The 16394-nt window shown below is 41.3% G+C and overlaps 2 protein-coding genes across 5 annotated transcripts in view; one reads left to right on the top strand and one right to left on the bottom strand.

Moving 5' to 3' along the window:
• The window catches only part of LOC110976682 (uncharacterized), a 50059-nt gene extending 42978 nt beyond the window's left edge, over positions 1-7081 (bottom strand). The window contains exons 1-5 of the mRNA XM_087141224.1: positions 6740-7081; positions 4769-4889; positions 3825-3895; positions 2864-3051; positions 2172-2313 (exon numbers count right to left, since the gene is read on the bottom strand). Coding sequence (XP_086997350.1) covers positions 2172-2313; positions 2864-3051; positions 3825-3895; positions 4769-4889; positions 6740-6743 — 526 coding nt within the window. The 5' untranslated portion in view covers positions 6744-7081. The remainder of the gene's footprint in view (positions 1-2171; positions 2314-2863; positions 3052-3824; positions 3896-4768; positions 4890-6739) is intronic.
• A 320-nt stretch (positions 7082-7401) lies between these two features.
• The window catches only part of LOC110976551 (unconventional myosin-XVIIIa-like), a 105843-nt gene continuing 96850 nt past the window's right edge, over positions 7402-16394 (top strand). For 3 of the 4 annotated variants that reach the window (XM_022229913.2, XM_022229911.2, XM_022229915.2), the window contains exons 1-3: positions 7402-7522; positions 9059-10221; positions 10781-10813. In XM_022229913.2, the coding sequence (XP_022085605.2) occupies positions 9097-10221; positions 10781-10813 (1158 nt within the window). In that variant the 5' untranslated portion in view covers positions 7402-7522; positions 9059-9096. The remainder of the gene's footprint in view (positions 7523-9058; positions 10222-10780; positions 10814-16394) is intronic. The other variant, XM_022229914.2, reaches the window with a different exon arrangement.

Below are 16394 nucleotides of genomic sequence, written 5' to 3'. Positions count from 1 at the left end.
AATATGAGCCATCTGATCTTGGAATAAACATCAAGATCGGTAGATGATCAAAAATATCAGTCGATACAATGCCTGATTTGGGTGAAGGTAAAGTATTAACAAATATATTATCTATCAGTGCAGCAGATGTATTAGTAATATGGGTTGGTATGCTAATTAACCCTCCTATGCCGAAGTCACTCTTTGGGTCACTTGGTAAACACCTCAAAGAAGCACAGCTGTGTTGCGTTGTGCACTGCACCGACATGCAAGAGAGTGACCTTGGGCACTTGTGCATATTTGTGCTGTAAAACTAAAGAAGGTTTAATGAAAGAAAAAAATAAGATGTAAGTAGATTGATGAATGACTGAGTGCATGAGTTCATATGGTTTAATAAATGAATATTAAAATCACCAGCGATAATACAAGTTTTTTTTATAGAGGGCCCAATACGAGAATAAATATACTGAAGAATGGTCATAAATGCATCATGGTCAACCATAGGTGACTGGTGTACGACCCCTGAAATAATATCTTTGGCTTTTGAGTTGCACACTTCCACAAAAAAAGGATTCAAGGGATTCACTTGGAAGCTTGAGGTCTTCTCTGATGATAAAGTTCAAATTGGAGGAAACATACTGTATAAGAGCAACTCCACCCCTTGGTTTGGGACCCTTTCTGGTATTAACGATGAGTTGATAACCGGCAAGAAATAGTAACTGTGAGGATCATGTTTTAGCCAAGTTTTTAACGCAATCACAGAGAATTTATGTTTGATTGAATCCAAAAGAAGTTTAAGGTTTTCCCAGTTTTCTGTAAATTCCTTCTATTGATAAGTAACACTGAAATAACACTGTTACTGATTTCCTCTGAGACCTGCTCAGGTGAATGATACAGAGAATTATTACAAATATCATTTGATTTATCTAAATCAAAATTATCTTCATTATCAATTTGGAATTGATTAGTTTGATAATATTCTCTGAGTCGTTAAAGTCTCTGGCCAAATTTGTCCTATCTTCCCCCCCCCCCAAGAAAGGAACATCAAAGTCAGAGGTTTTGCCAACGAGCAAACTTTGGCTGGCCATCAGTACAAAAAGGAATACTTCATGAGGAAAAGCAATTGTATTTTTCTTCAAACAGTTCTTAGACTTAACCACTGTGCCCAATTTAACCTACTTTTCAGTGCTTGTTGAGCCACTTTAAGACCACCTTGGTGCCTTTTCTTTTAATCTAAAGAAAACTTGGAAATTAGTGAGCAAAGTTGTGGCGTATCCAAGTGAGAAACCTCAATTTAATATGGCAATTTCTATACCAATATTTGTAGAAATTTGGATAGTTTGCAATCGTGCATTTTGTTTACTTTAGTGCTTTGTAGTTGCTTCAGTTCATAACAGAAGCACACTGACCAAAGTTTTGGTTCACTAGTTGAACAGAAAACTCCACAAAATGAGCAGTGTTTTCAGTACAGTGACAGCGCCCCCATTCGTCAGGAAGAGTGGAAAATGTTCAATGCTCAAAAATGGTTTTCAGGGAGACTGACCAAAATGACATGTCAGATACTTTTCGTGCATTTAAATGGGAAATAAAGTGGCACAAAATTTGTGCCCAGGTAAAAATTCACATTAACCCCTTTGCGCCGAGAAGCGGCTATAGCCGCCGTAAAAATTGAGATCCTCAGCCCGCTTTTCAGCTATTATTCTCAGCCCATGCTCCAGCGAACACGGTGAAAGAAGGCAGACCCTGGCTCTTGTATATATGGTAATTGGTCTTTGTGCGTAGCCCAAAAATGGAGACCGATTTTGCATCATAATCACCAGCTTTACAATAGTCCCCACTTTGAAAAGAAGCAACAGGAATGTAGAAGGGTGAGTAGAGCCGCATGCCACCGAACAATCAGCCTTTTCACCGTGTAATTCAAAGTGTGGAGAGCATGCAGGGCCAAAAACCAAGAATTTGCGGTGTGGCAGGTGGCCTTCGTGGCCAAGCGAGGCTGGAATTCTTGGAGTCGGCTTTCGAGAAGAAATTCCAATCGTCAAGGGGTTAAAGACACTTTAAAAATGAAATAAACACCACTCCTAAAAAATGAAAGAAAGTGCTCTGCAATATTACATCATGTATTACAGTTAACTCAGGTGGTTAGCTGATGTCACACCAGATTGATAAGGCAGGGAACCAGACTATATACTCACTGGGCTCTGTGGGCGTCAGAGGGGATGTATACTGTATTCCCTCCAGTGCAACAGGAATCATCTCACCGTCCTCCTGCTCCCGGAATACGGCAAAGTGAGGCTGCAAACACCATACAACTCGGTCATAGTCCTCCTCTCTCACCTGCCCAAATGGAACAATTGGAAACTGAAGGAATTAAGACTTGAACCATCAGTCTCTGGAGTACTACATCAGTGTACTACCTTCTGAAATACTAATACTTGACCTGTGCGAATGGCAATACAGGACAGCGTTGTAGTCCAGTATTTTTCAAGTACCAAGCTTACTGCCAGACATTAAACTGGTTAAGAGTGATCACAGCTGGAAAACATGGACAATGGATAGTAAATGCACCAATTTAAGATTACCAAATACATTTCAAATTCAGCTATAAACTACACCTTATGTTTTAAGGAGAAAAGTACTCGGCCAAGCACTTTTGAGTATCAGTTCCATATTTGGCAGTACACTTCGTACTTGACAATCTGGTACTCAGTGGGACAGCTGTCTTAGTATAAAATTACCATACATTCCAACGGTTTCAGGTGAAAGTCTACAACTATTTCATGTCCCATTCTTCAACAAGTCCAATAGAAAGGCTGTGGCATCAACAACAAACGTGACAGATCTCTGAAGAAGGAATGCTCTCCAAGGTGACAGAGGATCCACCTACGAGTACGAAATCTGTCTGGTACGTGGACAAGCTGTAGATGGATATCTTCTGGTCGGCTAGGAGCATGATGAGGGACTTGGTGGTCTTGGTGAGTCCGGCATTGCCGTCGGCGTCTGTGGGGCTCGGTATGGCATTGAGGACCAGCCAGATGGTGGGTTGTACCATCAGCTCTGTCCGGGAGGGGAGCTCTAGAGGGGGGCATGGAAAGACCAAAATTGGTAATATGCATATTGGATAAGTTCAAGGTTGAACCGTTATGACAAATCTCTTTTGTGAGTCGGTGAGGGGTTGCCAGATGCAGAGCTGTCATCATTAAATGAGTTAAAAGAATCAACAGGTCAGTCATGACTTGCGGGGTGACAGCATCAAGGCTCTGCAAAAGAACACACATGCTTCTTCTGTCACTATCGCATCTGTCACTACTCTGACTTTGTTGGGACTAAATGCAGTGTCCCCACAACTCAATCCTGATTTGCCCAACGCCCCAAAACTGATTGACCTAACAACAGAAAACTGCCCCATGACAAGGGGTTGAGGGTCTACCCAAGGGGGCTAAACCAGCTCGGTTTGACGAGGGGCACGCTGAGTACGCGTAACTAATTTATTGCGGCATGTATGGTCTTTGCGTACACGCAGAACGCATGCAAGAACCCGCTTGTAACCACCTGGCTTTCTTTCAACGATTGGGGGCGTACTTCAGCTCGAGGCAGATACTGAAGCACATGCATGCAAGAAGGAATTGGGAGGGATATCATTTCACTAACTATGCTGAATTCTCTTGGATATTTGGCAGTCAAACAAATAGGGAACCAAGATCACCCATCGAAAATGTGTATCAAACTGTAATATATATTCCTGGACCTTAACAAACTTGCCTTTGAGAAGTCATACTGACGATGAAATGATCAAGCAAGGCTACAGACCTGAAAGTTTGAAAAAAAAGTTTGTCATCAAGACTCACCACTAAAGCCGTGTTCATCGATGATAACTGAAAAATCATCGCAGGTTTCGGTGAAACTGAAAAACTTGCAGCTGCAACAAATACCAAAAACTCATCACTATTTCAATGCTCACGTGTTGAAGAAGCACATCAACGGCGGCATTTCACTCAATTTAGCTCAAACATAGACACTGTGTTGCCATGGATACATGGGCATATGCACTGATCACTTATTTTCCCACCCCCTTCTGCCACTGACCAACCTAAGATATGAGGAAAGCAATTTTCAAAGTGACAAAAATCCCCACCCCTGGAAAGGCTCTTCCACGTAGTCTGCCGACGGATAAAATGTTTTAAGTGAAAAAGTCGGAGCCTGGGACTTGAAAAATGTGACCAAACTGTAATATAAGACCAGGGCCAGTGGAGGTGGCAGGGAGGGGGGCGGGGTCAGTAGGGGATGGGTTGATTGGCCTGTCCATTGCACCTGTGCATTGTAGTTTACGAGTCTAAAGGTTTTCATCTGTCAAAAAAATTGCTCTACTCTGCAACACAGAAATTTTTCACACAGCTGAAGATCACATCTTCCAGAATGAGAATTGTTGAATTTACTTGATAAACCGTCAACTTAGAATTACTCATATCAAACCACAAAACTGAAAGTTGCAAATGATCCAGGCTTAAAGAAGAAACGGGAAAGTCTCTGAACCTGTCCAGGCACAAAAAGAAGTTGTTGGACGTTGTATTGGAGTCCAGTCACAAGTCCCTTCACTAGGTCAGTCATAAGTAACACAGTGAACGATGACAAAAGAAATCTCTTGTCACAGTTCATTCGAGTAGCTTACGTATTGGCTCATGACAGAATGACTTGTGATGGAGTTACATGCACAGGGATTTGTAGGGACTTGTAATGAGTTACATGTAAGTACAGTGCTGGTCTGTGCCGACCTTTGACCTTCAATGCCTACCTGGTGTGTTGGTGTAGCAAGGTGAGCTTGATGAGGGAATGTGAGAACAAGTCCAGATCTTTCTTCTGCACGGATGCAATATGAAGGCGGTGGCGCAGAACATGAAGTTCCATGTTCATTCCTGTGAAGGGAACAGACATATTTTACACATAGGCCTACAACGTAGTATTGCAGCACATGAATATGTCTCCTCTGCCGCTGCACAGTATGGGCCTTGAGCTGGACCAAGAGAGGGCGCTATTTTCTTAGCAACGGAGGCTCCTTCGGTCAGAACTGAACTTAATTGGTTCACTAACAACTGGGAAATGCACACGTCACGGTCACATTGCTACCAACGACATGAACACTCCTGACCAAGGGGCTCTTTTCAAAGGATGTGGGGTATTTCTGTCCGAGGCACATACATGTACATGTACATCCATAGTTTAAAGGGGAGACATTAAGGCTAGATGCCATCAGGTGTCTTATGAATCAGGAACAGAACACGAGCTGTGACAAAAAAAATATGGCCTAAAAAATATCATGGTACACGGGCGATTTGTCCTTGGTTAACACTAAGATATTTGGATTTAACAATATCTCAACATGATGGAACCAGATCATATGTACATATTGTATGTACATATTCAAAACCTTGTAAGGTTAACCCTGAGAGTCCTTAATCGTTTGCCTGTTGGAAGATTGAGGACTGTCAAGGTTAAAGTACATGAAGACATAAAACTCAAAGTTTCAACAATGTACGTAGTCTGTTAATCTTTCCCTTTCTGAGGACCTTTCTCCAATGTAATGAACTGTACTACATTGTGATATTCCAAAAACACTTAAAAGACTGCCTAAATCATTTAAAAAATATTGAGGAAAGAGTTCCACACATGGACAACACTTGATGACACGTTTTCTACAGAAATGCTTCGAATGGTCTAAGCTAAATTTCACTTGTTAGGATGTTATCATTTTCTGACCGCTATTATAACATTTTAAGGGAAACTTACTATTGTCTGTTAGTGGAACTCTTTCCAGGACTGATTTGTGGAATAATTATGGTGGAGTCGAGTCACACAGGTTGCGTCCAAGTTTACGAATTAGACTGGTACCAATAGGACACTCAACATGCGGAGCCAGCTCAGCCATTGGCAAGACACATGCAAAATGAGGCACAAAAAGGGTACAGTACTGTGTAATCACCATCACGTGGATAACGAGACATTGATGAGTGAAAACTGAGATTTTTCATAAAGTGGTCTGTCACATGGTCTAAAAACCACTGTTATTAAACTAAGAGCTAGAGGTACACGTAGGTCAAACTCATGATGGCCCTCATGGGAAAATTTGACAGAGAAAGTGAAATTTGTATCACCAGTAATTTACCTCAAGAGGCTGGATCAAAAACAGATAGCGCTGTCCCCGTACATGTATGTGTATGAACAGTAAAATGGCCAAAAAGCAATGAAAAACGCATAGAGGTGCCTGTTTCCAGAAGTCTTCTGGGAAAGATTTGAATACCCCAACCAGAACTGGTTAGGAACATCAAAATCTTTGAAAATATTTATCCGCAGGGTTCCCATGGTTCCTGCACCTAAAGGACAACTAAATTATGCGACTTTTTCCACGACTTTTCCATGACCAAATTATTAAAATCCATGACCCAATAATAATAATGCAATTTCTTGGACTATTCTGACTTTTAAAGTTGCGAATAAAATCACACATTTTATGCACTTATTTCTGATGATAGAAATCACACAGAGTGCTTGAAAATTCCATGACTTTAGTCATTTTTACAAAATTCAATGACTTTCCAGGCCTGGAAAACGATAACAAATTTCCATGACTTTTTCATGACCTTTCCAGGCCGCAGGAATTCTGTATCCAGTTGTGTTCAGAATTGTATGCTTGGCGCAATCCATGCAATCCGTCATTTCCAGATTTATTTCGGTAAAACATGAAAACCCGGACAAAAAAGAGGCCTACCCATGAACTTGATGAACCCTTTGAGTCACCATACAGTGCCAAGAATGTCTAACATAGAAAACACGATCTTTCCTCCCCTGTATTCCACAAAAATTTCCTGATGAAAGTTTTGAAACTGAAGGTTTTGCCAAGCAAAAATAACAACTGCTATGCCACTGGATAGCTATTTTCGAAGATATTGCTTTTCCAAACTGATTTTCGCAGGAGTACTAAAGTAAAATCTTTCTGTATTCTGCTCCCGAACATATGCCAAACCACGGGCGGCTAAAAGTACTGCCAAACATGCCAAATGGTTGATGTGATAAGATTTACTGCTGACTGCTGTACATAAGCCTACGTATAATACAGGCCAGGCGCCACGCACCACTTACTCAAGTCTCAAAGACAGTCATGCATGACTAGCCTCACAGACCACTACCGGGAGATTGTGACAGTGTTTTTCAAAATGTCATCGTCTCACGGTAAAAGAAATAACGTACCATAATCATGATGTCATCCTTTACACTCACACTGACTGAACTTTCATTTATGTTCTGGCACAAATTAATTTTCGGATCTCACTGCACAGGTCCCTGCATGCCATTTCTGCTTACTATACACGTGTTTTTCTGCTTTTGAGAGAGCGCCATCTATAGGTCCAGAAGTTACACATGAAATCGGTAGAGGCCGCTGTTTCTCCAAGTCACCGCCGCCATTTGGGGTCTCAGGACATGCGAGTAACCCCTTTGGCGTAAAAAAATCCTGGAAACTGTGAACTTGTGGGACGACTTGCCACATTAGAGGGTGAGTTTTGAACATAAGTATCTTTATTAATATTTCGTAACACTCTTGATAGTATATCGAGTATTTTAGAGAGATTTTCACTACATTAAATTGTAACACGGTTCCATTAATATGAGACTAGTTTTCGTTCTAGCCATGCTTTGTGTATGGCAAGCCCTGCCCCCCTGCTCGTGTCGGTCTCCCGATATCTTGGTGATTGATATATTGATGGTGAAAGTTGGAGGGGCAAGAACGGTGCATCCTGGCTCCACTTCAGTGGCTGTGTACAAAGTCTACGGGTTGTAAAGACAATTTTTAATTATAGGCCTAGGGCTAGGCCCATTTCATAACAAAATTGGAAATTTTTCTCAGTCCTAGCCCCACTACTGTGACACGGACTCTCACTCCCGATCTATCCTTAGCCACACATCCGTATGCGCAATTTTGTGTCGGCGTACTGAACATTCCGGTACGCTCACTTATCATCGTGGGCGTAATTTCTTTTGCACACAAACATGATTCTTGACCTTTCCGCTTTCTAAAAACCATTTATTGAATGATTTCACTCACGTTATTCAGGTATTTTCCAGTCTTTTTGCCTTTATACATTCAATCTAACAGGCTCACTCTCTCAATCGCCATCTTTAAAATAAGGTCGTCAAGTAACGTAATGCTCAAGTCAAGTGAAATCATTCAATTAATGGTTTTTAGCAATCGCAAAGGTCAAGAATCATGTTCGTGTGCAAGAGAAATTGCGCCCACGATGATAAGTGGGTGTGCCGGAATGTTCAATACGCCGACACGAAATTGCTTATACGGATGTTTGGCTAAGGATGGATCGGGAGTGAGAGTCCGTGCCACACTAGTGGGGCTATCTTAGTCCCAGATACTGAGATTCATGTCTTATCAGCATTTCTGCAATGATGGATCTTTGTTAAGATATGGAGGCAGGGTGCAGCATTCTTTCCATTTGTGGTTCAATTCATTGAGTAAAAATGGTTGACAAGGTACTGTAGTCAAAACTATCAACATAAGCCTTATTGCTGATACCCCATGGGTCATTTTGCACAATGGTAGAAAGGCATTGTGGGAAGGAAAAGGAGGCAATGTTTGCTCCTTTTTTGTCCCATTATGCCTTTGTACCAGTGTGCAAAACCACGCGGCATCAGCAATAAGGCTTATGCACTTAGGCCTATACGTACATGTCGTAGGCCTACATGTACATGTGACTCCTGTCATGCTTGCCCTGGGCATGACACTGACAGGTTTAAATTCATCCTGTCTATCTTGTTATACATGTAAGCCTACATACATACCCCAGTGACGGGCAGATGCTAAGCTTAAACGATGTAAGTTCAGTTTGAAAGATTAGTCATGTTAGGGTGTAGGCCTACATGTATTTAGCTAATTCCTCTTCATTGAATGGTATCACTCCTACATACAGGGTTGTTTGAAATAAGGCTGTAGTAGAATCATTTCATTAAAAATTTGTGTCTGCAATTCATCTGGAGAAAATACTTCATTTCTTGCTTTAATTTTCCCCATTTTGTTCGGAAGGTTCATTAGAATTGAGGTGAAACAACCAACAGAGAACCATGTTTCATTTTAAGAAGAAAGATCGGGATTCCAAGAAGGACTCCAAGAAGGAGAAGAAAGAACGTGACAAACAGGAAAAGCACAGTTTCAAGCAAAAAGACCGCCACAAGGAAAAGTCGATGACGGAAGAAGAGCTCAGCCGCCTGGATGAGATCAAGCGAGGACTGTTTCCTGGCCGAAAAATCAGCATCACGAAGCAGCAGTCGGCCAAGTCCGACCGAACGGATGGCTACCACGCACCGGGCGTGGAGATACGTAACAGTGAGTCCAATTACAGCATGGAGTTCACCAGTGGGAGCGACGAGGCCAGTGCCAACTCGGTCCGCAGTAGTCTTGAGTTCCCAGTCAGCCAGATGGTGGATGAGGATGGTGACAAGGCTGTGGATGTTAACGGCAAGATGGAGCAGACAGAACCACCTCCCTTTGTTAAGAAAGGCTCAGGTTCCAAGAAGAGTATTCTGAAGGGGAAATCCAGTTACGGGTTGCCGGATGTGTCTGCGGGGACAGTGTCTACTAAGCTGGACGACATGGGCATCCTCGCTGACAACACGGCGTACAATGAACTCATCGCGGAGAAGACACGATCGTCGTCGCTCAGGAGCGGGTCACAGTTTGACGAGATCTACCTGGAGCCGATCGTCCACAGCCCTGGTCCTGGGGAGAAGACCTTTGACGTGGATTTACCACTGCCGGACATTGTTGTGCCCAAGCCGCCGCGAAAGCGCGACGTGGTGCTGCAGCGGCAGCCCAATGGCGGGTTTGGGTTCACACTGCGGCGCTGCATCATTGAGGAACGGGGTGGGCTGGGGGGTGCCATCACGCGGCGGACCGTGCACTTTGCCGAGCCCAGCGCCACGCAGAAGGACAACACCTCCGGCTTGCTCCCAGGTGATCGCCTGGTGGAGGTGAACACTGAGAACGTGGAGTCCACGCCACGGGACGACATCATCGCCAAGATTCGTGGCTCCACTGATACAGTCTCGTTGAAGGTCCAGCCGATTCCAGAACTGATTGAGCTGAGCCATCGACACGGAGTAGATGGATCAGAGATGAATCTCGAAGATCAAATCCTGAAAACAGGATCACTCGCCCAGAGTTCTAGTCTTCGCATTGAACGAGATAGGGTAAGTGGATTGTCCCCTCTCCCCGCCGAAAAAATGTATGCGTGCAGTTTTAATACAGCTAATTTTATAACTCAAGCTTTTACTTTTACCATTTCAAAAAAAAATTACTGTCATTAAAAATCATTTAAGTATACTAATGACATGGGTCCATTCACAAGGGCTACTTCTGAATGGAAGGTCTTCAAAAGAATTTCGCCCAATGTACTTGAATTTTCAAATGGTACCTTCATTATTTGTCATCCACATCCATATTTCCATTTTCATCTAGATGCCAGACTGAATGAAACATTTAAAAACTCAGTTTGTCTTTTTTGATGCCAACTAAAACAAAATTGCTGAGAGAAAAATGCCCTTAACTCTCGTTTGGCATGTTTTGTAGCATCTAGTCACATTTGTGAGCTTAGAAGATGTCAGTTTTTGTACACAGCAAGTTACCATGTAGCTGGCATAGGACCGCTTGAAAATCTTAACAGTATTTGTCATTTCACCAGTAGTTTATACAAATGACGATTCTAGAGATTTAAACAGCATTCATTTTTTTCTGACATATTTCTTGCAGTATCACAATGATTTCTGTTCCCTGCATGACGCTGTAAGTTTGATTTTGAAACAACACTTTGCACCTAATCTGCCACTAATGCAGCATTTTTCACTCATGCCAGCAAACCATCAACGGCAAACTGCAATTTAAAGTTTCCTTTGTCAGTGTTGTTTGTATGCTCCAGTGAAAGTGAGTTCAGAGATTGGTCATTCATTGGTTTTTGCTAAGTTCACCTTAAAAAGACAGTGAACGCATTTCAAACGTCCAAGTTGGAGAATTTTGACCCAGAAGGTGAGATTGCATGGGCAAATAGGGTGGGACATCAGACACTCTTTGCCTCTTTACTTCACTTGAACAAAGTGGACGGCAGTCTTCACATGGCAGACCACCTGACCTTGCTAAATGGCGTAGTAAAAGCAAGTAGAGCTAACTACAAATCTAATAGCACAAGTACTGTATCTGAGCACTTGTTTCTAGTTTCGCCTTCTGCATCCAACATCCAGTCAATGCCATGACCTCCCCAACCACTTGCAGGCATAGACTTTAGACTGGGCTGACCCTTTCAAATGGCCCTCCTAGGGTCCTCTTAGTTTCTGTTAAATCCCAAATCCCTTAGATAAACACTTTCAGATGGAGCATTCCGAGGGGCCACTGCTCTCACTTGTGCATGCCTATGGGAATTTGCATAGGTTCCTACATGTACATACCCATGGTGCATACGGTGGCATACGGGTACATGTACAGGTGTATATCACTGAAGGTGACAGTTATTGTTCAGAAACCACTCAACCATTGTTAACCACAACAATAACTGAGCATAACCTTTTCATGAATCAGCACTTTCCACGAGTCCAGGAATGCCCTTCCCAATATCTGAATGCCAGTTTCAGCAGAAAGGTGGCAATAAATTCATAGAATGTTGCGGTGGGACCGCGGCACCGCGGCACCGGCGCTTCAAGAGGGCAGCAATGAATTTCGGCCTTTTGAGTTGGAGTTTTACAGGTCATTTAATGTGGGGACAAAATTTGATGAAAATGCCAGCTTTGCGTGTCCAAAATAAAGGTTGGAATTTTCATTCTTATTTTGCAAGATCCGCTACAAATTTAAAATCTCCATTCATTGTGGTTTGGAGTGAGTGTGTTTGTTGCTGACTTTAAAGGCCAATTGAAACGAAATTTTGTCTTTATTTAAATGTACATGTACGGTACATCATAGTTTGGACTTTTAGTCTACCTGTGATATTGTGGCTGGTTATCAGTACAAGAGAAAAAAAAAGAATAACCCACAAAGTTTGAGAAATTGCTACTGCTTGTAGTCGCCTCTGTATTTGAAGCTAAAAGCTTTTTTTTTTTAAGTAATGGGATAAATGCACATTTTTAGGCAAAATCTGACACCAACCAAAGGTGATATTTCTGCAAACGTTGCTTGCCTACATGTACATGTAATTGGTAATTTAGGTACCTTGAGAAGGGCATGTTGTCGTTATGTCTTCCAATTCACAAAATGACAGGACATCCCAACATGACCAATGAGACTTGCACTGCTTGTTGGTGAATTTTATTACGGGGGATTGGCACTGTATTGGAATGTGTGCTACACTACTTGACTGCTTCTGCATGTGTATCACGTGCCAAGCAAATGCATGAATCATTCATTATTTATTAATCAGTGATTGACATGAAATACTTCATGCAAATTGACAACCATGAATTATCCATCATTTGACAGTGCATCTTATCAAAATTGTTCATACAGTGGCACATTCATCATGAAATTTTTCTTGCTATGGCAAATTGAATAGCATGAATTATTCATTATTTAACATTCTATTACATCATGAAATTTTTCTTGCTATGGCAAATTGAATAGCATGAATTATTCATTATTTAACATTCTATTACATTATGAAATCTTTCTTGCTGTGGCAAATTGAAAATCATGAATTATTCATTATTTAACTTTCCATTACATTATGAAATTTTTCTTGCTACATGGCAAATTGAATAGCATGAATTATTTAACAGTTTTGCACCTCATGCAGGTTTCACGGTTACCCATATTTCATTCATGGACAATATCATACAAATTTCCATCAGGATATTTCATAATTTCAATTCACAGTATGGTTGACAACATGTGTACATGTATACAGTTAAACCACATAAATCAAAACAAAGCCCATATTTTCTGTTATGAGGGTTAGATGTAAGGTTATTGCTGGATTCAATCAACTCTCTATCAATTGTATCTTTTCTAAACAAAACAAATACCCCCTCCAAAATATATTTTGTAAAATCCTAGATTGTGGCATTTGAATCAAAGATTGTTCTTGCCCCCACATTTCACTGCCGATTTTCATTCCATTTACTGTACATGTACATGTACATTCATTGCCGTTCGTGAATTTTCCAGCTTGAAACGTTTGTATCAAGCCAGACATGTACAGTCGCGACATCTACATAGGTACATGTACACGGAAGTAGCCTAAGTCGGGATCATTGATAAGTCCCAGTTTGAAGTTCATTGAATTATTAACTTTGGAGTTTGTTCTCTGGACTGAACCCCTTCATTTCCTTCTTGTGCTCAGTTCAGTGTGCTTGTTTGATGTGGACACAAAGTGTTCAAATTTGAACAAATGCCATAACTTTCAAGCATGTTTGTTTGTTTGATACCAGAAATTCTTATCTTTTGAAATGGACGATACCGGTACATGCATACATATATGTGTCATTATGTCCTGTAGACTCGTCTTCATTCGTAAAGAGGCTTTACGCACAGACAGAAGGATGGCTTTGGATAACAAGAAAATTTGACATGTACATTTCCAATGTGTTTTTTTCAAAAGACCAAGTTCGTGAATAAAGATGCCAGTGCTATCTGTGTGCTTTCTGTTAAAATTTCTACATGGGCAATTTTTGAAGGAAAAGCCATTAAATTGGGGAAAACCTTTTTGTTTCAAAGATGTAAAACAGTCCCAGTAACTTTGCTTTGAAAATTATTGATGATCTAAATTTTCCTTTTTGAAAGTGATGGTTGTCCATGTATTTACATTTTTTTTAAATGCGAGATTCATGTTACGTATATGCAGTCTGATATGCAGTCTAATAAGTCATACAAAAATACAAGTTTTTTATCTTTTAAAAGGTGGAGAAACGGAAATTACCTGTCGAAATCATGAATAGATACATGTCCATTGTAATTTTCTTCTTGAAGAATAAAAAAAATCAGGTGTGAGTAGCATGATGGATGTGCCATACTGTGCCCTTGGTGGTGCCTCATCTTCCTGGAACAACCTTAACCTTCTTTCACTCATCACGTCTGGTTGATATTATTCTGAACACGGTGTCAGTCATGTGTAATGGTCGGAAATGAAACCAGAGTTATATCCTAGGCTTTGGAGGATGGGGGGATGGGATTGCTTGCTCACTGTTTGGCTCCAATCGTGGTCCGTGTAACACTGTCCCTACATGTGCATCTCTGTCAGGGTTTGGTTGGGGTTTCGTTCAGAATCTGCCTCAGACAGAAGGATCTCGGTTTCAATATTACAGGGTTTGTCTGACAGATAAAGCACATGCACAGATAAGCTTTCAGTCTATAGGAACTACAAAAAAACAGCCATGCCAGTGACTTGCAGAACTCGTTTAAAAGCACTGAGACCAGTGAAAGGTCAGTTTTTTCCCGGAATTTTAATTAATTTTCGTAACAGCTGATATCATTTTTCAACCTCCCAATTGTATAAAGGCTTCCAATTGAGTCTGAAATGTGTAAAACAATCTTAGAATGAAAGTAAATACCCATGGACCGGTTAGGCCTTCATCATGTGCACACTGTACATTACCTGTATTTTGCAAAATGTCAAAGTGTCTCACAACAGCAGGTGTGCAGAGCACTCAGACAAGTTTAAAGCAGCATCGCACTGTACAGTACACTACCCTTGTTTATGTACATACATGTACATGTACATTGTAGGCCAACAGCACTTACATGTACATGTACATACATGTATGTACTGTACATGTAAAAGTTGAAAAGTTACATGTACAATTGCACATGCACCATTTATTGAAACATGTTGTACTGCATTGCAGTAGGCCTAATAACAATCACAGATCATGTACAGGAACTGTGCACTGTATAGTGTATACATGTACATGTACTTACATGTACATGTACAGTATGCACATCAAAGTGTGTATCTGTCAGACCATACTAGTCTTGGCCACATGTACATGTACATGTACATGTACCGTACCGGTACATATGCAAGTGTACGTGCATAACCTTGCTGGAACCAGCTTAATTTCTCTCGGAGTAGAATTACCCAACTGAAAACACTTGCTGTATTGAGGTTGTTTGTGTGTGCAGCGTTGGCCTTTCTATTCACATTTAATCTGCCTAGCTGCTTGTAAGCTACACAGCCTGCAGCCTCATAAGCATTCCTTGAGGTATAAGATAGGGGGTATCGAGCTTAATCAGTTCCATTGAGGAAGGAATTGAAAGAATATTCCTTCCTTCCTTGACATGTGGTTTACAAATGTGTACTGGATGCCAAGACTGTATGGAGATATATGTAGTCGCACTGCAATCTTAGATCTTGAAAATTCCCAACATATTTTTATATATAACAGGTTTGCCCTTACCCAACGTATATTAATAAGCACTGTATGCTCAGTGCTTGTCCGAGAGCTTGCGAAAAAACCTCACAAGCTTACTCGGGTGGGACTCGAACCCACGACCTCCTGCTTACCAGTGCAGATGTCTTAACCACTCGACCACCGAGCTTGCTGGGGTCGGCTGGCCGGTCCGAGTCAAATGAAGCAGCGGGTACCGCGAACTATTTTCAAGATGTATTTTTGCGTTGGGGAGATGTTAATTATATATAACAGGTTTGCCCTTACAGTAAGGGCAAACCTGTTATATATAATTAACATCTCCCCAACGCAAAAATACATCTTGAAAACATATTTTTATAAAGTATGGAACATGCAGGGATTGATTTATAGAGGTGAAGTTATCCCCCCCTCCCCTTACAATTTCCTCCAGCCTTGTACAGGTACCACATTTTCCATAGTAGGCCTACTAGTGCAAAGACATGCAACTGCATCCCTTCCTGAAAGACAAGGGCCACATGTCTGATTTACAGTCCTTGCCAACGGCTGTTTAATAGCATGTGCATGTGCATACAGTACATGAAACCATTAGCTAAATGGCTCGCCTGAGGATACACCGTGTGAGCAGAGGTTGGAAGTTTACAACGGTTTAAATATTCATTAACTCACATCGAAATGAAGATTTTGCTTATATGTACTTGCAAAGCAACCACATAAAGTGAACTGCTCTCATAATATACCATGTATTCTACAGCATGTACATGTATTCAAGGTTACAGTAACATTCTCATGTGATTTGCATACAAATGTACATGTACCTTGTGCCACAGATGTACATGTACGTGTACATGTATGTGCGTGCAGACCATGTGTTCAAAGTTATGGAGTGCCTATTCTGTCAGCCAGGTTTTCCCTGTTTTTATTTTTCTCTGATCACTTCAGTTAGAATTCACTGAAAGTAAGGTCAGAAGTCCCGGTTGGCGCCATTCATTTCACCTGCTGTGTGGGCACATTGTGAGGTC

This window comes from Acanthaster planci, linkage group LG09 (assembly GCF_054643075.1).
Source record: "Acanthaster planci isolate LZ-2023a linkage group LG09, COTS_SCS, whole genome shotgun sequence".
Taxonomy (NCBI): domain Eukaryota; kingdom Metazoa; phylum Echinodermata; class Asteroidea; order Valvatida; family Acanthasteridae; genus Acanthaster; species Acanthaster planci.
Note: the sequence above shows the minus strand (reverse complement) of the source record. Positions and strands in the feature narration are given on the sequence as shown.